A 24,459-nucleotide genomic window follows, 5' to 3' on the forward strand; every position below is an offset into this window, starting at 1 on the left:
CTCTCCTCAGGGAACTGTCTCGCTCCCAGTCACCATTCGGTTTACTGCATCATGCTTTTCACAGATTCAGTGCCGATGCAACAGATTCTTTTTGAAGCATGCCATGAGCTGAATAAAAGAATGACTGTGTATGTTGTAAAGAGATTGAGTGCGAAGTGAATGCTTGCCTGAGGGAGTCAGATTTACATGCATGGCATTTAGTGGGCTGGAGGTGTGTGTCATGCTCTGGGATATCTTTGAAGTCGAGAGAACAGGGTGAAGAGAACAAATAACCCCCAAAGTGGTTTTGGCTGTCGTACTGCATGTGAGTGTTTCCCTTAAATTACTGTGACTGCTTTGTGAGCACAACACGGAAAGTCGCCGGAAATGGTGCTTCCTTATTTTTATTAATTATCTCACAGAAACATATGCCATATCACCATAAATCAGTTATTTCACGGAGACAGAGTGGTCTTAAATTTGTTTTATTGAATCTTAATTTTTTGGCAGGAACAAAAGGACTCTAGTTGCTTATCCAAGCAGTGAAACGAACATACACAAGAGAACGGTGAGCACAGTGTGTGTGTATGCTGTGCATTGCTATGACATATAGTAGCTTTCTTGAAACATGAAACTGCTCCAGGTGTAACAACACTGCAATACAGGATCATTCAGAAACATATTTTGTGTGTACTGTACATTGTGAAAGTTTATGTTGTGGTCCTTTTCAACTTTTTAATGTTTAAAGTCAACAAGAATTCAAAATGGACTATTTACTTTCTTAAACAATGTTCTTTCTAATCCATTTGTTTTTATTCAAAATTCTACAAATATATTTGTCTTTGAAGTCTTTCATCAAAATGTAATAATGTGCTCTGCTTTTGAAGCAACTTTTTAGTGAATGTTGATCCCTCCCCTTGAAAATCAGTATGGTTAAAACTGTAACCCTGGATCCTTGAAAGGAGGGTACAAGATGCTGTGTCAGTTGCTGAGTGACGACATATAAGAAGCCTTTTAAAATCACGCCTATATATCGGCAGATAGTGCTTAATGCTCCACCAGATGCGTGCGTCACAGCGAGCAAATAAACCGGAGCACAGTGCCATTTCAACAGGATTTTCGACTCAATGGAAGACAGCACCCTTAACAGCAAGAAATAAGTAGTGTAGCATGCAAACAGAGCATCTTGTTCCCTCCTTTCAGGGAACAAGTCTTACAGTCATAACCACACCGTTCCCTTTCAAGTCAGTCACTTTGACGCTGAGTCAGTTGCTGATGCTGTGGAAAAAATATACCATCACACCATGCAACTGATCCACACGCAATGCCTACTAGCCAGTAGGGTAGTTAAAAGGCACTGAGCCTTCATATTGACAAATAGAAAGAGAGATAGAATTCAGCCATTTAAGGCAAAGAATACCACTGAGACACAAGCCAAACCAGGCAGTGAAGCTCTGTGCCACTGTAGAAATCCACACCATGGTGGGGAAAACTGTTAAGGCTGTCAGACCAATTAACATAAGCAACTATCCAACAGGGTATTAGGACATCAAACATCTTCAAGCTGGAAAGAGCAAAGAATGACATGGTCATGAGACTGATAGTCAAAATACAATGCACTAGCTAGTGAATATTGGAAAAACAAACCTCTTTCGCAGTAATGACCTGCGAAAAGTGGGGAGAGACATCCAAGTTATAAAACCTGGAAAAGGTAGAGTGAGCCTTAACACCCATGGGACATGGCACGCCTTGTGAATCATAAGCAAACACAACAGAGTCGACAACCCAGTGAGAAAGTCTTGAAGTTGGAGACAGCCAAACCTATTGAACATCCTCCACAGCAGACAAAAAGCTGCGACAAATCATCCTCAAACTCTGTGTACTATATCTCATCCTCGTGCACCTCCCTCATAAGGAGTGTAGCGGGAGTTGAGTGGGGCGGCTTCAGCTTTCAGAACAAAATGAACACAATCATTTTCAAGAGCGCCACCTATTTAAACAGCACTCATGCCCATTGGTTAGAGGGATATATTGCTTGTTTTTTCATGTGGTTATGGATTAATTTGCAATACATCATCTTTACAAAGACATTGTTAAGCAAAAGGCTCTTATGTTTTTTTTCACTTAAAGAACACACACAGTAAAACATAATGCACAATATCAAACACGGAAGTGTTAAAAGGATACATTGTGTGTCGGAGAACAACAGGGAATAATAAAATAATCCACTCGCTTTAAAGATGTGCAATATCAAAGAGGAAGTGAAGATTCAGGCATTCAGAGCAGAAAAATGTGACCCTGTAGAAGAAAATTATGATGAAATGGTGCTGGTGAATTAGATGCCCGCGGCGAAGCATCAAGCACTATCTGCCAATAGATTGCCATGATTTTAAAGGGCTTCAGAGATTGTTACTCCTGGGCAGAGTTTCACATAGCATCAGCAACTGATGCAACATTTAAGTGACCCACTTGAAAGGGAACCAGTTTGACACACTTCCGTCACTTTACAGAAAGAAAATGGGTTGAAAGGGCATTTCATATTGACTTTAGAGAGTGCTCATGAAATGTCACCCAATGTTAAATACAGTCTAATGAATGATGCATTCTTTAAAAGACTAATATATCTTTCTTCAAAGCACTCAAATATAATAGTGCAAAGAAAAGTCCATCTATACATCATATACTGTGTGTGTGTGTGTGTGTGTGTGTGTGTGTGTGTGTGTGTATGTGTATATATATATATATATATATATATATATATATATATAAATTAAATAGATTTTCAAACATCAAACTAAAAGACATGTTCATAAGACATATCTTCTCAAGCAAAAGCTAAATTTTAACATGCCATTTTTTTTTAACACAACCTTGAGTGAAGATAAGACAAGTCAAAGCTGAATTTTACTTAGTAGACATTAACGGAAGAATTTAATGGACAAAATTTAAACATAATTCTCGAAAGAAATAAAACATGTTGTTCTGTTGTTCATACAGTTATGCTCGGAATAAAACAGCTGGATTTTAGTAGCACCACCTAAATTCCACAATGAACCTCTTTGACAGAAGCTACAGATGGAGTTTGTGTCCATACTACAGCAAAGAGACTCAGTTTAATGATGATAAACATATTTGCATACTTATTTTAAGGTCAAATGTTAAGCCTCAAACATCAGAAGTCCTTGTAGAATTCTAATTGTCATTCAAATGTAATTTGACATTTATCACTAGTGATAATACAACACTAGAATACATTTTAGTGGTCTCCAGTTAAGATGTAAGATGTTATATGATGAATAAAAATAAATAAAATATATGGTGTGCCATACTGCTACAGTAAGAGTGGAATTTACAAGATTAAATTAAGTATGAATATTCATTACATCTCCACACATCCAGCAGGAAATTACATTGATTTACATATTTTAAAATCTTTACATTTTTAAGCAGCATTTATTCAGCAAATTAGGATCTAATATGTTTTCCAACTCTTACAGAGAAGCTTAAAACTTTCGAATAAAATAAAAATCGCTTTATTATTTATTTATTATCTTGAAACTAGTTTAATGATTGGTACCTAAAATAAATAAAAATGGAATTAGAATAAAAAAGCTATCAGTATTATAAACATTTGAGCAAATGTTAAGTGTCGGAGAGAATCGTAGCTGTAAACTAGACAAACAGCATCCATTTATGACACAATTGTAACAAGACAAACTGTTCATTTTAAAAGCTAACTTGTTTTACATAAAGCTTTCTGTTGTTGATTATTTCGTTGACCTTATCAATACATACAGTACAGACACATGGCAATACATGTACAGCCAACAAGCCAGTTCGTGTGCTTTGCTGGACAAGGTTGATTTCCAAATTCATCCATAAACCACTGATTAAAATACTGTATTTGTCACTTTCTAACATGAACATACATCCATAAAGAATGGATAACAAGGAACGATGACTGCTTACAGATGTAAGATCAAAGCAGAAACCAAGGGCATCCATTTTATAAATGTTTGTTAGCACCCTAACATGATGCCACTGTCTGTTGATGATGTAGTCTCCGTTGAGAATGGATCAGTCTGAGCAAACATTTAGTAACCTCCACCATCAAGAAGCATTGCAAGGCCCTCTGAAGTTTCATTTTGGTTCTGTGTGAATTCTGAAGTGACCAATGCAAATGCAATGCACTAAAGCTGGCACTATGGCACACACTGTATACAGTTGCTCGTATCAATTGGTTTTGTACTAAAATGTTTCATTTCCTGCCTCCTGATCCTTTAGTCATGTGGCAGGATTTTGTTTAAGCATGCTGTTTTGGGAACAGACACCAGGGAAATGTAAACACCAAATCCAAGGAATACTGAATGGATTTCCATTCCATATTTCCATTTGTTGTTTGTGCACTTGATCCCTGAACATGATGCTTTTAAGTAATGTGCTAATACTAATAAAATATCCAGATCTTTAGTCAGGACAACTGCTTTTGTAGGTGCATGAATGAACACTAGAGTGTGCACGAATGTATCTAGTGTATGAAAAAGTATAGTACGACATCAGCAGACTGTATGCTGGACATGTTCGAAAAGCCTTCAAACTGACTCAGTTGTACCTGTGGAGCTATTCTAAGATATCAAGGGCCTCTTTCCTTACTTTCTGCCCCTAGGCACTTCAAAATAACTCTTCTTAAATCAGAAAGCCAAGCACAATACAAGACATTCATTCCATCTTCTCTGCATTTCGCTCTTCTTTATCAAAATCCTTTAAAGATCCAATTAAATGGTTTATAGCATGAAGTCCATGTCTGGTATCTGTGAGTTCAACTATATGCAAATAAAACAAACTAAGCATTTAAAACAGCTTTTCTCTTTTAGGATTCAGACCAAAAATATTAATGACTCCAATTGTTTTGTTTTTTTTGTCCAATCACATTCTCTCTAGAATGAGAGATACCATCTGCAACCAGTAGCAAATCATGTATAGCAAAACAAATTAAAACCTATTGGCAAGCCCTTCAATATGCCACAACCAAACTTCCTGTTACTATAGGAAACACATGAATACAGGACAGAAAACCGCTTTGTCAAGCCATATCATGAGATATTAAGTTATTTCTTATACTATAAGAACTTCTCAAGAAACATTATCCTTGAAAGACTAATAGTTAAAAGACCAAAGGGTTAAATAAGACCAATTTTACAAACATCAGATCAATAGTAGTGTGTTAAGTTGTATCTCTAATGATCAAAGTGACATTTGGGGAGGGCTGGTATTATTAGGTTTTAGCTTCCAAACTAAACTTTCAATCACCACAGACCTCCTTCAAAATCTCCACCATGCTCCAAGATGTTTCTCTGATCCCTTGTACTTTTCCATCCCCTTTTATTTTATCCAGGTACACCAAGGTCCAATGAGTGCTAATTACTAAAATATTATGTGACCAATCCGTTTGAGATCTGAAATAATTCTGCCAATGATGCCGCCTCCCGTGTCTCTTTCACCTTATTTTTCTTCTTTATGATATGTGGACAGCATGTTCATTTCCTGCTGTTTCTGTCTTTGTGGGCAGAGAAGACTGTGAGGGAGTAGGAGAGAAGCTTTAAAAAGGAGCAGTACTGGGACAGGGATGTCTTCTGGGAGAGGGTGTAGACAGAGAAGAGACTGGATGAGAGAAAGGGCAAAAGACTACGAAAGGGAAGGTTCATCATTTCTGTGTAAGGTAGGCCCCTATGGTCAAGCCAACGGCCCCGAGAGCGGCAAGACCAAAGACTGTTACTATTGATGACCAGGAGCCGCGGAAGACAGAGTCCCTCTGTCTGCCGTAGAGTTCCACGAACGCCGCCTGGTCAAAAAGAGAGAGAGAAATTTCATTAGAATTTCATTTAATTTAATTCAATTTAATGTATGATTTGAGGTCCACTATTACCATTTATCATACTGAACAAACCACTAACCCTAAGTATTAAACTTTGGCATGTAATTGATAAGGTATACTTAGTTTTTGCACGGTCGAGCACTCAGCATTTAAAAGTATACTCTTTTGACCATGAGCCCATTTGTACGCATTTGACACATGTGCACTGGGACTGCTTTGTGATTCTCTTTAAGCACAGTCAATGGCAGGCGCAGGCACCAACTGTACGCGTGTCTAGAAAAACAAGGCTGCACACAGACAGTCCACATGGATATGTCTTAATGACGAAATTTGCATTACGTAAACTGTGAGTGAGATGTACCGGCACAAAAAAAACTGACGTATACTGGGGCCTTTACTGTTCCCTTACTGTTTGTGCTAAGAACAAATTGTGTGGCTTGCTGAGGAGTGGTGTGCTTTAACATTTTAAAGCAATGAATCTTATGATTTCAGTTCTATCAGGAATACTTGCAGACTTGAGATTTAAGATGACATTTATTTGATGAAAATAAAACAGAAAAGTAATGTCTCTCTTTGGCGTAGGCCCTGTCTGACAGTCTGAAGAAGTTGTACTCGGAACCGTCATATCCTGCCGGAGATAGGAGGCAGGGGCGAGGAGCCTACCCCCGTGCAGGACGGGACTCAACTGGTGGCGGTGGGGTTGTGGAGGTTGCCGTGTTAGCACACTGAAACAACAATGTGATAGATTGTGAGCAGACATATAAAGCAACGGCTTACATGTGATTGGCTGGGAATTACCCAGCTAATGGTGCGATGATGTACAGATGCTAGTCTTCCCACTAGAACTACACTGCGCTTACATATACTTGTAAGCAACCGCTTCCCAACTACCCAGAATACCCAAGCAACCTCATAGTAATGCACTAAAAACCACTCTTCCAACATCCGAGCATCATTACATCAAGTGTTGCACAGACAAGCACATTTTCTTCAGATGAAAAATCTAGCAAAAAAAAAATATATATAAATAAAAATAAAGCTATATATTAGTTCTAGATATTTGTCAAGAAAAACAGTAACCTGGTAAAGTAGATGTAGAAAATATAATTGCATTAGTTAAAAATAAAGAAAAAATAAAGTAAATTCTTTATACTCTTATAGATTATTACATTTTACCATTTCCACTTAATTTGATGAGTCACAAACTCAACATGTTGCAAGCTGATGGTCCTTTGACAACTTTCACTCTCTTGTTGTCTAACATTTTATTTGCGTCAGTTTGCAGGTAAGTAGGCCTGACCTGATAATTAAATAAATGTCTGATAACAGTTATTTGATCTTACCGTGGTTATTTGAGATAAACGCGATTATTGTGCATATCAAATTCCAATCACATTTTAATTCCCAAATGAGAGAATTGTAAGTGAATAATGCTTGTGTGTCATCAGAGACTATCTGGAAGAGATCAGCCACTTCTATTAAAATGAATGGGAGAAATTGGAACGCCCTACAGTCAACGGAAGTAGAAAGGAGGTCCCGCCTTACAGGTAAGAGCTAATCAACATTTAGATACAGATCTCACCTGTCAATCAACTCGGGAACATGCATGCACATTAATTATTCAAGCTGGGAAATGTAAATGTTTTTTGCATAATCTGAAGAAGCACAATTTCTGATTCCAGTGTTGTCAGATTTTACTGCTGATTTGAAATATTTGTTTTTGACTCACTTGACAAACAGTTTTTGAGATTTCCGTGATCCCCTATTCAATTAGATAGGAGCTGTACTTTTAATGACTAGAAATAGCTGACAGTGGACTGACTTGCTAGAAAGACTTTGGTGTCATTCAGTCAAGTTTCAAGCCTCACTAAGCCACACCACGGATGTCAACCAGAGCTGCTTCTCTCCGGAATAACTTGTGAAGCAGTCTGATGCGCGTGCTGTCAGTAGAGGCTCACATCAAACTCCCGTGAAAATATAAACAAACAAATATAAACTTTGATTGTGAATGCAAAGTGCTCTGGCTTCACTTTAAACTATCGTGTAATGGCAAATATTCCTGGTCATAGCGGGTTATGAGATATAAGTGCTCATGGGTTTAAACAAAGAGCAATAAAATAATGTGTGAAAGTAAAGAAATTTGGACAGAAATATTTTACTATTGCATACTTTAATGTATAATATATTATAATATATGATATATTAATATATTATATATATTTAAATGCTGGCTAATTTTAATATATCGACGCCTCAAAAATATCTCGATAATATAACGTAACGATCAAAAATCGCTAAATCTATATTTTATGACATCCCTAATAATTTGATTTATACATTTGAAGTTAAATATGTCAAAAATATTTCTTAAAGTGCATGAAGCACAAATGCACCTTAAGAAATTTAATAATTAATCATGAAAGCCCTAAAATAGACAATTAATTGTCATCCAAATTTCATAATCACGACAACCCAACAGGTAAGCATTTTTCACTGCAGCGCACTACAAGTTTTCTCAATGAAACCCTCCTCCTCCCTAGCACCACTTGGCTAGATCTGCATTGTACTATACACTCACCTAAAGGATTATTAGGAACACCTGTTCAATTTCTCATTAATGCAATTATCTAATCAACCAATCACATGGCAGTTGCTTCAATGCATCTAGGGGTGTGGTCCTGGTCAAGACAATCTCCTGAACTCCAAACTGAATGTCAGAATGGGAAAGAAAGGTGATTTAAGCAATTTTGAGCGTAGCATGGTTGTTGGTGCCAGACGGGCCGGTCTGAGTATTTCACAATCTGCTCAGTTACTGAGGATTTTCACGCACAACCATTTCTAGGGTTTACAAAGAATGGTGTGAAAAGGGAAAAACATCCAGTATGCGGCAGTCCTGTGGGCGAAAATGCCTTGTTGATCCTAGAGGTCAGAGGAGAATGGGCCAACTGATTCAAGCTGATAGAAGAGCAACTTTGCCTGAAATAACCACTCGTTACAACCGAGGTATGCAGCAAAGCATTTGTGAAGCCACAACATGCACAACCTTGAGACGGATGGGCTACAACAGCAGAAGACCCCACCGGGTACCACTCATCTCCACTACAAATAGGAAAAAGAGGCTACAATTTGCAAGAGCTCACCAAAATTGGGCAGTTGAAGACTGGAAAAATGTTGCCTGGTCTGATGAGTCTCGATTTCTGTTGAGACATTCAGATGGTAGAGTCAGTATTTGGCGTAAACAGAATGAGAACATGGATCCATCATGCCTTGTTACCACTGTGCAGGCTGGTGGTGGTGGTGTAATGGTGTGGGGATGTTTTCTTGGCACACTTTAGGCCCCTTAGTGCCAATTGGGCATCGTTTAAATGCCACGGCCTACCTGAGCATTGTTTCTGACCATGTCCATCCCTTTATGGCCACCATGTACCCATCCTCTGATGGCTACTTCCAGCAGGATAATGCACCATGTCACAAAGCTCGAATCATTTCAAATTGGTTTCTTGAACATGACAATGAGTTCACTGTACTAAAATGGCCCCCACAGTCACCAGATCTCAACCCAATAGAGCATCTTTGGGATGTGATGGAACGGGAGCTTCGTGCCCTGGATGTGCATCCCACAAATCTCCATCAACTGCAAGATGCTATCCTATCAATATGGGCCAACATTTCTAAAGAATGCTTTCAGCACCTTGTTGAATCAATGCCATGTAGAATTAAGGCAGTTCTGAAGGCGAAAGGGGGTCAAACACAGTATTAGTATGGTGTTCCTAATAATCCTTTAAGTGAGTGTATATGTCTAATTGAGCAGTAGCAGCATGTCATACATGCTAAATGCATTATGTCTTATGTATGTCTAATTATACAGCAGCAGCAGCATGTCTTACATGTTGACAGCATGTTTTTGTGTACTAGCCGTAACAAGTCTTCGCATTTGCTCTGCAGCAGCAGTAGCGTAAGCAGATCTTATCCGCCAAGACAAACCTACCAACTTGTCATATCATTATAATACTTAAATGTATTCAGAGAGTTGTCATGAATGAGCTACAGTTAGTGTTACAATAGTAAAACCATGGTAGTTTTTCATAAGGGAGGTAAATCCTGTAAGAGCTATATGAACTGCCGTTATTACTATAATATATTTTTCTTATATTTGCAGCCTGTTGTGTGGACTCATACATAGTTTATACTTCATACAAAGCATTAAGGCAGCATTTTTAAAGTGTGTGTTCACCTATCGCCCCCTAGTGATAAGAATGTGGTCTCTGCAGCCCACTGGGGATATAGGGCTAAACATTTACTAATTTTCAAAAGCTCTGGGTGAGTGAGCAGAATCTTTTAAGGGTCTACATGCAGATTTCAACCCATACTGCCACATGCCAAAAGTATCTGAAATATATACACTTAAGGCGAATATATACACAACATATAGATGTTGCAACCAAATATATCAGAATATAACTGATTTCCTCATACATTTTTAGGTTGTGCCTATAAAAGAGACCAGAGAGGATGTCCACTATAACAATGCAGGCAATCCAAACAGATAGAGGAAGTGGCATCCAGAAATAAAGATCTTTTTGCTTTACAGGATTTCCATGTCATACAGCTGAATTAGGGGAGAGTTCCTCCAATAGTTGCTTTCCAGAGAACAAGACTCAGTTCAGACTTAGAGACCATTACGACATAGATACCTCACATATTATTTAATTGCATTAGTCTAGGTATCTAGAATTAGGTATAATGCACCTTATTTATAGCAGGTTACTTAAGCAGGTTCAAGCCTTTTGTCAGGTTTTTACACAAAGAAATATGAGAAATGTCCATAATGATTCACGCAGACAGGTTGTAAATGGTAAAACCACAATTCTATAAAGTAAGACAAGGGAATGATGTGATTTTGGAAATACCTCTAATGGTTTTGTTTAAGCAATAGTTCATGCAAAAATAAAAATTATTTCATCATTTACTCGTGTCATTCCAAACTCATATGACTGTTTTTTTTCTGTGAAACACAAAAGGAAAATTTTAATAGAATGTCCTGGCCATTCTTTTCCATACAATGAAAGTGAATGCTGACCTTTGTCTGTAAAACTTCACATTTTGTGTTCCATTTAACAGAGTTCAGAACATTTTAGGGTGAACTATCCTTTACAATGATATACAGGAAGCATTTCCTTTCAAAGAAGCAGTCTATTCCAATACGCCACCAAACTATTGTCTCTTAGCCAGGAATAAAACTTTGACTTCCTTAAGCAAGCCCCCCCAGGCAGGATATCTCATTTGTATCTCACATTAACCTGAAGGAAAATCATTATCTCATCAAGTTCTTATTTATCAACCATGCAATATGTTGTACTCCCCATCCCACTTTCTGCACTCAAATGAATCCAAGGCTCTTTTCAGGTATTAATTAGTATACACTGCATCTTAATGTGACCACCCAAAGCATACATTTCATTTTACCAGCAGTGGTATGTTTTTCGACAATACAAGCCACCCTTGTTAAACTTCGCACTGATAACAGTGGCAACGACAGTTTGTTTAGTTTGTGTTTGCGTTAAAACCTTTTTATACGTTCGCCCACACACATTCCAGACCAAAACCTAATATTGAACGAAATGCCCACAACCCAAGGAAAGTCCCATTGAGAGAATAGCAGGAAATATTCTAGGGCAAAAAACTATTTTATTTTATTTATTTTATATATATTTGAACAATGTTATTTTAGAATATAAAATATAATACCAGGCTATTATTATTATCAAAATGATAATTTTGCAACTTTCAAATGGAGGCTAAAGAGTAGACTAGCACAGAAAAGAAAACGTAATTTTCTGAAACCATTTTTGAGGTTGCACTGAACTATGACACATATGAAAATTCACCAGTAGTCCCAATGTTGTTGCATCTTGAGGTGGTCTGAGATCATAAGCAGCGTTCTCGTCGAATACACTATTTTTGCAAACTGTTCCCAGAAGACTGACAGAGAAGAAATCGTGAGAACTCGTAGAGACACACTCGCGCTGTGCGTGAGTGCCAAAGTGCCAATAAACTAGAAACGTTTTCGTAGCATAAAGAATTCTGTCTCATATACAGTACCATTAAAAAAGTATATACAGTGCAGTACTAACCTGCAACCCGGTCTCATGTAGTTCAAGTTTTAATATTAGTACGAGCTGGTGAAATTGTAACAAATCATACGAGTTGGTTTACAAAAACATACAACTTTTACTCTGTAACTAGGGTTTAAATGGGCATGGAAGAGGCCGGAACCGGCAGAACAGTCAAATTAATATTTAATGAAACAAAAAGACACACAACACAAACGCACACACAGCAGCTGCATGTGGCTCTCTCTCTCTCTCTATTGAACTGCCGCATCCCGCTGCACTTATCCCTCTCCTCGGCTGATTAGCCCAATTGGAGGCCGGGCAAGTGTAGTCACGGCCCGGTCCCACTTTCCTCCTCGTCACATACTCCCACTGAGAAAAATAAACAAATCAACGAAAGATGTTACTTCTTCCTAAGTTTAACTCCTAACCTAAACCTAACCATACAGTCTTACCCAAACTTTAAACCTAACCATGATTTTAATAGGAAATTCTCTGTTGTATGCCACGGAAGAAAGAGAAACATCAAGGTTTTGAATGAGAGTTCATTCCCTGAACAAAGTTTAACCACTAACCCAAACCCCAAATCTAAACCTTACTATAAAGTGTAAACATAGAAGTTCAAAAACATTGGGTTTCCAAACGAGACAAGGGAAGTGTACAATAGGTTATTAACATTCATCTGTCATTTGTATTGCATAAATATGGAAAGAGTAACCAAATTTGTTCACATATGCTTTCTTAAAATAAAGTGTTGGATAGGAGGCAAGCTAAAATGTGATGCCAGTATTGCATGATTTCAAAATTATGTTAGTTGATTGGTCAGTCTCTATGGGAATAATTGTTGTACCTCTTCATATGAGCCAAGTCCGGTGCGAATTATATAAATTATTATGGGTAGTCATGAGACTTTGTTGAGTATTCCATTGCGAACATAGCCTCAGCAGCACTACAGAATAGAGCATTTCAAACTGATTTTCTAAGTGAGTGCCTTGAATTCATGAGGTTGTTAATGAAAGCAAGGAGATCACGAGAGCTTTGGATGATAGGAAAGAGTCAGGTGGGCATCATGGGACAGGAGCATCAAGCTTAAACACACTCACATCCATGAACTCATTTATCACACATCACATGAGACTTCTCTTCTGGAGTGTAGCGTATATTTTCCATTACCCTCATGTTGATAGATAAATACACTTTCAAAAACTGATGGCTGTCACAAGACTAGATATTTCCAATGACACTCCCTTTGCTAAATACTTTTACCCAGGTCATTTAGAGTACAGTGAGGTCCAGTGAACTACATCAGAAGATTACTTCCCAGAAGACTGCAAGTTTCTTGCTTTAGATATTCTCTTGAATGTTTCCCATGTAATATGGTTATTGAATGTATTGTAACATTTTGGAAACAAAACATGGTTTTACCATATTTTTAGTTTAAGAACTTTAGAGTACTATGTAAGTACCATGATTTATGAATATAATCAGTTTATATCACGGTACATATCAAAATACCATGGTATCTTATCCACAGTGCTGTTTTGTAAGGAGTGGTAGGTCTAATTTACAGTTTTTTATAAAATACATGATGATTTATGAGATTAAATTAGAATTATAACAAAAAAACTAAAGTTCATCTAGTCAAACATACTGTAGATAGAAAGATGGACAGACAGATAAGATTCATGCACGTAAAAGTTGTAAATAAAAATGCATTTGCATTTACTGAAATTATTCTTCTAATTTCTCAGTTAATATTTGGGTCACTATCAGCATCCTCTTTACTTTATAAGATTATGGCATGTCCTCTACTCATTACATAGGTCAATGAAGTAATGAGCTAAATTAAATGTTCTTCACTATCCCATTTTCAAGCTGCTTTTCTCCAAAAATCAGATGGAGTGAAAGGTGGCATGCACTGTTGTAGGCACGATGGAGAAATGCTTTCATCAGCAAAAGCATTTCTTAAGGTTAAATGGACTGCACCTCGGCTTAAGACTCCTGCTCTACACAACCTAGCAATCGCATCCTCCTCTTTCACTGCATTTCTATAACTGCCTTGTGAAATCTGGAACATTTTGGTGGAAATCTCCTACAACCCAATTTCTTCCATGAAAACTCCCTAAAGGCTCCCACAGGAGAGTGATGCCATGACAGCCAATGTTCCATGGTTAGAGGGTTGCATTAGTAGTAGCTGGGGTTTATTTTTCAAACAATATAAACAATATAAAAACAAGGGACGTCAAAAGTAATAAAAAATTATTTGATGAATATAAAATACAGAAATCTTATGTCTCTCTTTGGCGTAGGCCCCATCTGGTGGTCCGAAGAAGTTGTACTCTGAACCATCATATTCTGCAGGAGATAGGAGGCAGGGGCAAGGAGCCTACCCCCGTGCAGGATGGGACTCAACTGGTGGTGGTGGGGTGGTGGAGGTTGCCGTGTTAGTTCACTGAAACAGCAATGTGATAGATTGTGAGCAGACTTATAAAGCAATGGCTTACATGTGATTGGCTAGGTGTTACCTAGCTAATGGTGTAATGATGCACAGATGCTAGTCTTCCCACTAGAACTACGCTGCGCTTACATTTCCGTACTACCAAGCAAATACTAGAATAACAAAGCTGTGATCAATTTGCTACCTGAATGCTGTTCACTGCAGTCAGGCCAGCTGTGGTTTGAATATGCAGTAACAGTAAACACAGTTTGTTCTAATTTTCTGCCTGTATCACACATAGTTTACTAGCATCATGTAACCGTTAGAGTTTGAACAATAACAATTCAAATCACTTTGTCACTCAACCATATACACAAGTGCAAAAGTGGGTGAAAGTCGTGGGTGCAGTTCCAAGCAACACGACAGTCATGATAGTGAGGACCAATCTACAATAAACATATAATTTACACATAACACAATATACAAAATACAACTAATAATATACAGTATACAATATACAATATGAAATACACAGTATCCAGTATGGGTGAAGAAGGCGTGGACAGATCTTGAGCATTTGTGAAACCAGCAAAAGACAATTGCCAAGCAGCCTCATTTTAATGTTGCACTTTATACTCTGGGAGAGCTATGTTAAAAAGAAACCCTTGTGAATGATATCCTTGTCCATTGTGAATATTCAGTGTAGCCGTGTACAATGCACCAGCCACACAGAGGTCACTGCCAAACCAACGAACTTCCTATTGGCCAACACAGTGAATTCCATGTCAAAGTTCTCCAAACTTGAACTCCATGTGAACTCTTTGAGGGGAAATTCTTCGCCACCAGAAGTGAACCACGCGAAATTAAAGATTGTGCTGATTCCCATTGAGATTGCCCCTGGAATTTCGCTGTGCAAAGGTAAATGGACTACGCCTTAACATAGGCCTATATCACTCTTCTTCTATCTTTCAGTTTCAGTCACTTTTTTCATACTTGAAGTGCAAAAACCTTCCTATATAACTTTTGCCTGCACGGTGATTTACTTTTTTTGGACTGCCACATGTGTACATTATGTGTGCAATACTTGTTCCTTGTCCTACCTGTGAAGTGGCGTGTGCCTGTACGAGGTGATGCTTTAGGCTTTTTAATTGCTGACTGTAGCCTAATTAGGGGCCAAGCACTGAAGGTGCATAGCCCCTATTATATCTGTTAGTATTATTATTATTATTATTATTCCTTCCCAATGGGAGTCTATGGCAGCCCATAGAAATGCTTGTAGGAAAATTATACATTTTGGCACACTGATAGGGATGGACATGCACGGTCCCCATTCAACATTTGTGGCCTCTAGAACAAACTCCAAAGCACCACCAATAGTCAAAAAATGCAATGTTCTTTTGCGTGCATCTTTTGAACCTTTTCTTCTAGAAATGTTTTATTTTTTTGACTGATTATTCTCTTAATGATTCAAATGAACCCCCATACATTATAACCATTTTGGATAAAGATGTTTACAGTTTAAAAGTTTCACATCCTTCAAACTTTGTCCAATTTGTCCAAACAATGGCTCAAAATAATCTCTAGACCAAGCCGCGCAGAAATTATAGTAAAGAATTTTGATTTTCGCCTTTGTTTAAAAGTTACTGAAGTGCAAATCTAATGAGGTCTATGTAAAAATGGATTTGAGGCTGTACCAGTTTGTCCTATCGAAAAACAAAACTTGGTTTGCTTCATCAGGACCATGATCTGGGATACAGCAAAATATGTAAAAAAATTGCTATTGCTACATGTTGTGGTTCTGTGGTGCAATGGATTGTGCAGTGACCTCTTAACAGAGAGTTGTAGGTTCAAATACATCCTGGGGCAACATGTGTGTTTGCATTTTGTGTCATATTTGATGCTTGCAGCTATATTAAACAATAATTATAGTATTTCTTATTGCATTTGATTAGTTTTTTAGTTTCTGATTGTTTACTTAAATACTGCTGCTAGCTACCAACATTTTTTTTTATCTTATTACTTGTAATATATTTCTTTGTTCTTTATTTTATTATTGTTTACTTATGCTTTTATTTGAGGCTTATCACATTGTTTTAATTTAATTTGTTTGTTTTTTGCTTGTGATTTAATGCTATGCCAGCTTCCATGGCTATTTTCATTCAACATTTTCAAAAAAATTGTATGATGTTGGTATTTAATGATAGTGTATCAAATGCCAGCAATGTGTCAAGACTCTAAAAACAGTAAAACTACAGTCTTTGCTTGATACTGTTGCCAAATGACTTGCTATTTACACCAAAAGGCAAACAATGTGAAATTATCCACCAAGTAGGCTATACATAATCTTTTTGAGAGCTGTACTTTAATTTAGTTATAGAGCTATACAAAGAATTTATAAATGCAACCTAGCTACATGTATTTGCTCTCCAATAACATAATTGCTTTAGCCTTATAGAAAGCAATATGAGATACTGTGAATGTTTCATTAGTTCATAATGAGAAACTCCATTATCTCTGTATGACCCTCTGGGAACAAACACAGGTGATTACATGCATTTTGAAATATTAGGAAGCGATTGGGAGTACATGCTGAAAAAAGAACCAACACACGAATAATCAAAGATCAATCTTGTAGATAAACTGAGCTAAAAAGCAGGACTTTCAAACAATCTTTGAACTCAACAAATGCATTTTAAATAAATAATCTAATAGACTCAACAGTTCACAAATCCAGACATAACACAGCTAACAAAGCAGGTGGTGATAAGGTGTGCCCTGTAATCCATGATCATCTTTCCTTTACATTATACAGTGGTTCTCAACGAGCGTTACCGCCCCCCCCTGTCGGCGTTAAAAGGATGCCATGGGGTACTGAGAGCCAATTAGTAGAGAGGGGTACATTAGATTACAAATGGGGGGCGTTTATCAGTCATGTTAATCAAATCTATCGACAAGTTCCCGATACGGCTCAATGGACAGAGCAGCGCAAGCACAAAGCAGGTGAATGTCTCAAGCTCTTAAACGTACACCTCTGATCATCGCAGGGCTGCAAGAACCAGTGAGAAGCACGAGACACAGAAACCATTTGAATTGGGCACATGATTCTACATATTGTTACACTAACTGTACTTTAGGCAGAAATAGATTAATAATACATTAACAGATCATATCACTACTTCAGCTCTATTCAGTTTGTCATAGACTACATTAGGGGAGTAAGGGAACATAATAAATTTTTGTTACAACACATAAATATTTATATTTTGTATTTATTGTTTTTACATGTGTTTAGAGTAGTAGTTTGAAATGTATTCCACTACAGATTACATTGCAGATTACAAATACAATTTGGAATGCGCAATTCCCACTACATAGTAGCTCCTTGTGGTGGTGCGGTTATTCACCTCAATCCGGGTGGCGGAGGACAAGTCTCAGTTGCCTCCACTTCTGAGACATTCAATCTGTGCATCTTATCACGTCTCGCTGTGCATGACACCACGGAGACTCCTCATGTGGAGTCTCATGCTACTCTCTGCGATCCATGCACAACTTACCACATACCCCATTGAGAGCGAGAACCACTAATCACGACCACAAGGAGGTTACCCCATGTGACTCTACTCTCCTTAGCAACCGGGCCAATTTAGTTGCTTAGGAGACCTGGCCGGAGTCACTCAGCACACCCTGGATTCAAGCTCGCGACTCCAGGGGTGGTAGTCAACATCAATACTCGCTGAGCTACCCAGGCCCACAATGTAAATCTTCTTGAAAAAAAATATGATCTTGCCTAGTAATGTGCATGTAAAATGGCAAGAAATAGCATTTTATCTTAGTGTAAAGCTGACAATTTACACAAAGTTTATTTCTATTTCTTCTGCTCCAGTTTTGTCCTAACCAGCCATGATACAATAAAGTATCATGCAACATAATAAATATTTTCATAGATTTCATAGGACAGACAATTCTTCAAAATACTTGGCCACTTGCATGCATTTTCACTGATTGGATAGCTATCCAATCATAAAACAAAACGGTGTAAAGGCCCTCAGAAATGCACTTGAGATGGATTTCAATTCAATCTCTCAAACCACTTCAGGAGGTGGTTTGAAACGCATTCCAATTATAAACGCACCTGGCTGTTCTTGCTTACTGCTTCATGAATACTGTGGATTCGGACACACTACACAATTTGCATCCTGTTTTTGGCATACTATATAATAGAGAAGTATGGATATTCGGCAACTGCGATGGACTGGCGACCTGTCCAGGGTGTCCCCCGCCTTTCGCCCAATGTTAGCTGGGATAGGCTCCAGCCCCCCGCGACCCTGTACACAGGATAAGCGGTTGACGATGGATGGATGGATGGATGGATATTCGGCGAGCGTATACACTGACATGAGAGCAGCTGAGGCACATGACGCGTCTTACCTACGACAAGCCCCGAGAGGAAAAACACACAGCATGCCCATACACAGACACGAGCGCACTGGGCAAAGTCACTTGGAATAAGATAAAAAAGTACATCTTTTAAATTCTCTGCCCGGAATAAGCATAATGCCATAAGTGAATTATATAGTGTGGGAATTGAAGATCGTATTTATATTTGTTTGGCAGAGACACATTGATGTGGCCAAATGTAAATGGAATGAGCTTCGTTTCGCAATCCGATCATTAAAAATGCATGAGGTGGCCAAATGTTAATAGGCCCTGAGTGTCAGCCATTGTGTAATGGTAAAAACGGCTCCATTTGCTTTAACATCATTAGAGACCCAATTAATTGACTTGACAAGATGTTTTCTTATTAAAATTATACTGTGGTGCTCAGCAACAACAAATATTTCCTAATTTCACACTGTACCTCAGTTTCAATGAGGACAGAAAAAAATACTTGACAATTGAATTTTGACCCTGTGCGCAAAGCAATAAGATTCCAGTTACAGGCAATTTGTCTGTCCACACTAAATACGAAAATGTTACGTGACGCAGCACAGTCACAGCCAATCATAACATATTTGATGTTTAATATACGGTTATGAGGGGACATGATTTTGGACCAATATAATTTCACTGTGGGTGGGGCTATCGACAGAACACTGCAAAAACCAAGCAATCAACAAAATGTTAGTTGCCGTGGTCGATGCTGGTTGTACAGTGTGAGGCAATTCTTGGACTAATTTGCATACAGAGGGCGAAACAGCCACCTTGCTTCACACAATAAGGTCAGAAGCCAGTCTCAAGAGGTTAGCCATCGACCTGGCTAATTGGGAAAATGATGACAGAGGACTTAAATTCTCCTCTCGTTTCAAAGATAATCAGGCATGTCAGAAAACTGGGAGCGAAGGACATGGAGCCCTTGGATAAATTCAAAAAGCATACAAAAGAAAGCTATTGATTCAACATGACTGCCAAGACTGAAATGAGGGACAGGTCCTCACAGTTCATTAAACGAGAAAAGCATACCTCAGTAATCATAGCAATCATATACACCTGCATATCCTACAGCAGAACAAGACTCCCGACTTACAAATATGAGAACATTAAGATTAAGGTTAGCGTCTCTGATTTTAACTTAAATGGATTTTGAGTAGGTAAGTGTGGCAGGGCGGAGGGCGGGGCCGGGTCGTGATATTACACACCCGGTCTTGTATTAGGCTAATTATGCCTCCGTGAGGTTTAAAGGCTGACTGCAGAGGGCCGTGCGGGAGAGAGAGATTGTTAGCGGACATGTCCGTCATATGTGTTTGTGTCTTTGTTTTAAGTTTACCATTAAACTATCATTTATATTATCAAGCCGGTTCTCGCCTCCTCCTTTCCATTGAATACGTTACACTGGTGCCGAAACCCGGGAAGGAGGAGGGATACGCCGTAGTAGAGTTCTCGCCACTACCGTCCACCACAACGGAGCAGCCGCGGCCATCTGCCGGGGGACGAGGAGCCCAGCCGCCTGAACGAGGACGATGGCCGACGACCGCGAGGGGAGAAGGGGCTCCTAGCCGACCAATGGGCGCAGGAGTCGCCTACCGGCCGCTGAAACGCAGCGGGGTTTAAGACCGCCGACCGCGAGCGGGGAGGGGCTCACTGGCGACTGCCTGGAGCGAGAGGACCGCTGCCAGGGGCGGGGGAGACCCCTTCTGTTCCCCGAGAATGCGGCGGGGTGTTCCGTCCGCCAGGGGCTGGAGGACTGCCTCGGATCCGCCCGGAGAGGCGCGGCTGTCATCCGATAAAGGGTGGAGGAGTGGCCGAGGAACAAGCTGCGGCGTATCGGAGAACTGGCGAGTAAGAGTTTTTTTTTGTTTGTGTCTTTGTTTTAAGTTTACCGTTAAACTATAATTTATATTATCAAGCCGGTTCTCGCCTCCTCCTTTCCATTGAATACGTTACAGTATGTTTGACTCACTGAATCCAAACATACTGTCCATACCATAGACTGTAAAAAAATATGGATGACGCACCTTCGCTCTTTTCCATTGGTGAGAACTGAAGCCGCCAGTGTCCCGATATGGCGCTGACATCTTGGGACTTGAGTCTGCGCAGTTGCGATTTCGGGACCAGACCCACGCAGTAGTGAGCAGGAAGTAAAGCCGCGAAATCAAGGTCCTGCCCTCACTCTCGCTGAATCAATCGCAGGCACACGCCCCTGCACTTTTGACTTATGACGGTGTGAAATAATTTATTATAGAAATTTAGATATTCAATTTAAAGCTCCAATCTCCTCAGTCCTCCGAAGATCCCAAAAAAAAGTCAGTTGGTGCTTCAGTGACTACTTCGCTCAGAGAACCTGTCAATCACAGCTGTCAATCATGATGTCACAGCACCATTTTTATAGCATCAAATAACTAACTAAAAACAAACTTATTTTGAAAACAAACACTTGAAATTACATCGACGTGATAGTTTCTGTCATTTACTGTAGTTTCTACCTTTGGAAAAAAGATATGTGAAGTGTAATTTAATTGTTTAGTTGGTCTCACGTCCCGTTGAATAACATGGGGAGGCAGGGTTTATGACCTATAATAGGACCAGTCACCGGGGGCGATCGAGACGTTTTGGCTTCACTTTTGAGGGCTTGTGTGGCACACTTGGTCCATACTCAATGAATTGATTTCAAAACTTTGAATTAATTTGTCATTTCCATAATCCCTCAAAAATGTTTGCAGAAATGTCTGTGGCATTTTTATTAAACATAAATGTTTTAGTAAAAATGTATGTAAAATTGCTGTTTATTAATATGTACTGTTGTATTGGAGTAAATAACCAACTATTTTTAGTGTGGAAAATAAATTTCAATGTTTGGTGGAAATGATGGTTCCTCTCATTGAAAAAATAATAATAATTATGTAAGCCATTTCAGAGTCAATAATATTGAGATACATATTTAATATTGTCAAAAATATTGAGATATACTGTTTGTTTTAGCAATATTGCCCAGCACTAGTAATGTAAGCTAGCATTAAATATTGACCTGTATATTGCAGTGCTGTGTTATCATATTTAGTCTTTATGCTCTGTGCTACCTGCATACGCTGTCATTTCATTGTGCTTTCTAGCGGCTGGCGTTTTTGCAGAACAACAGTTTTAGTATTCATGGGAAAGACCTGAGGCACCTGAGAGATGAGCTGACTTGGCAGAAGAGATTCAGCCGCTGCAGTCTCCTAAATTATCTGCAATTGGTCCTGTTCCACTACATAAATATTCAAATAAGTGTCAGTGTTAGTGTGTTCATGCTTCACTGAGACCAAGAAATGTGATTTTGAATAAATTGTGGGAAAGCTTCTTGCCGGAATGTTTCACAATGGCAGTTTCTTATCCAAAATAAATGTATGTAAATCAAAGTTTGGGGGTTGAGAATAAAGTTGCTATCTATTCATTTTTGATGGGAAGCTCCCAAGGAAAAGAGACAATGGACAATAAACAATTGAAACCCGAGTGACGTGTGGTTATAAATGAATATCATCCCCTTATTATTTTCCTTAAAACATCAATCCAGTGTGACCTACACTATAACAAAGATATAATTGTTGATCAGCCAACTAACAATGAAGAATTCAGTTAGATCAAACTTGATGGACCTCATTGAGCGAGTAGAGGTGGTTTCTGAGGGTATCAGCTTCAGTATACCCATAGAAGCTGAAGTGCCGATCTGGTATTTTTTAAGTAATAAAGGTGATGCTAAGGCCAGAAACATAATCTGCGCAAGTAAGCAAATGCTTTGCTAATTCTTTTCAAGTGTGTGGTCCTGTAGTACGTACATAACGTATAGTCTTGTGTTACTGTGTCTGTAATAAACCTCAGTATAAAGGGGGGCCATACAGTTACCTTCAAATGTCAGTTTCATTAATCAGATATTATTTAGGTAGTTAGCTGTAAAATAGTCATAGACTGATATCAGCCAATATTTCACTATTTAGAGCAATGAATCAAAAATAATTGTAAAAAAAAAAAAAGTCTTTCAGCGCAAGAATATTATGTGGCTGATATAAATTTTTTATTCAGCCAAAAGTAGTGAGAGGTTTTCTTGTTTCCTTGTTATTGTTGTTTGATTAATAGCCTTTTTATGACATAGCCTACTAGACAGAGCTCAATTTCAGTTATGTGCACACTTTAAGTCCGACATTTTGATGAATATATGCTTTTTGTCCCAATGTTTAAATTCACTTTAGACATAAACGACTGCATTTACATTAAACCCTCATCAAGACGGGCATTGGCAGAATTATAAAGTTTATTTGACCATTTAGGTGCATAACTGCATTAGCGCACAAACATTAGCACGCAGCAACAGACGTCAGATAATAAAAAGTCAATCTTTTATATTTCTAGATCAACCAACCAGTGGTGCTCTTGCTATCGCGATTTATGTCATGAGCACCCCTGTTCTAGATGTATAACATAGGCTAAATATAGAAAACTACTCAAAAGTTTGATCATGGACATCTCTCTTTTTTCCGATAAACATCTAGATAATTTTATCACCAAGCCCTGTTGATAACATTGCATTAATCTCTCACATCAACCCAATAATCTCGGTGATAGATAGTTAAATTACAGGCTATGTTACAAACACACTGAATCTAGTAAGCATAAATATGAAATTTACCTCGATATGTTTCTTCAACCTCTCCGGGAACCAGCACCTTATCGTGGTGGAGAGGTTTGTGTGCCCTTATGATCCTGAGGGCTGTGTTGTCTGGAGCCATGTGCTCCTGGTAGGGTCTCCCAAGGCAAAGTGGTCTCAGGTGAGGGGCCAGACTAAGAATGGTTCACAATGACTCATGAAAAAAACGGAAAGAGGAGTTACCCTGCCCGGAGGAAGCCTGGGGCCCCCGTCTGGAGCCAGGCCCAGATGAAGGGCTCGTTGGCGAGCGCCTGGTGGCCGGGCTTGTCACGGAGCCCGGCCGGGCACAGCCCGAAGAAGCGACGTGAAACCCCCCTCTGCATCCCTTGGGCCCACCATCCATTGGAGAAACTGCAGGAGTCGGGTGCGCTGCCATATGGGCGGCAGTAAAGGCCGTGGGCCTCGACGGACCAGACCCGGGCAGCAAAGGCTTGCTCTGGGGATGTGGAATGTCACCTCACTGGGGGGAAGGAGCTGGAACTGGTGAGGGAGGTGGAGCGTTACCAGTTGGATCTGGTGGGGCTTACATTGACGCACAGTTTTGGCTCTGGATCCGTACTGCTGGATAGGGATGGACTCTATTCTTCTCTGGAGTTTCCCAGGGTTTGAGGCGACGGGCGGGTGTGGGGATACTCACGAGTCCCCGGCTGAGCGCCACTATGTTGGAGTTTACCCCGGTGGACAAGAGGGTCGCCTCCCTACGCCTACGGGTTGTGGGGGGAAACTCTGACTGTTGTCTGTGCATATGCACCAAACAGCAGTTCAGAGTATTCGGCCTTCTTGGAGACCCTGAATGGAGTCCTGAATAGGGCCCCAGTAGGGGACTCCATAGTGATGCTGGGTGACTTCAACGCACACGTGGGAAATGACAGGGACATCTGGAAAGGCGTGATTGGGAGGAACGGCCTCCCTGATCTGAACTTAAGTGGATGTTTGTTAT

The 24,459-nt window shown here is 39.2% G+C and overlaps 1 protein-coding gene across 1 annotated transcript in view; it reads right to left on the reverse strand.

Moving 5' to 3' along the window:
* Window positions 1–454: 454 nt before the first annotated feature.
* bcl2b (BCL2 apoptosis regulator b) overlaps window positions 455–24,459 on the reverse strand; it is a 56,196-nt gene continuing 32,191 nt past the window's right edge. The window contains exon 2 of the mRNA XM_052133554.1: window positions 455–5,821. Coding sequence (XP_051989514.1) covers window positions 5,684–5,821 — 138 coding nt within the window. The 3' untranslated portion in view covers window positions 455–5,683. The remainder of the gene's footprint in view (window positions 5,822–24,459) is intronic.

The sequence above is a fragment of the Xyrauchen texanus genome, chromosome 9 (assembly GCF_025860055.1).
Source record: "Xyrauchen texanus isolate HMW12.3.18 chromosome 9, RBS_HiC_50CHRs, whole genome shotgun sequence".
In the NCBI taxonomy this organism is placed as follows: Eukaryota; Metazoa; Chordata; class Actinopteri; order Cypriniformes; family Catostomidae; genus Xyrauchen; species Xyrauchen texanus.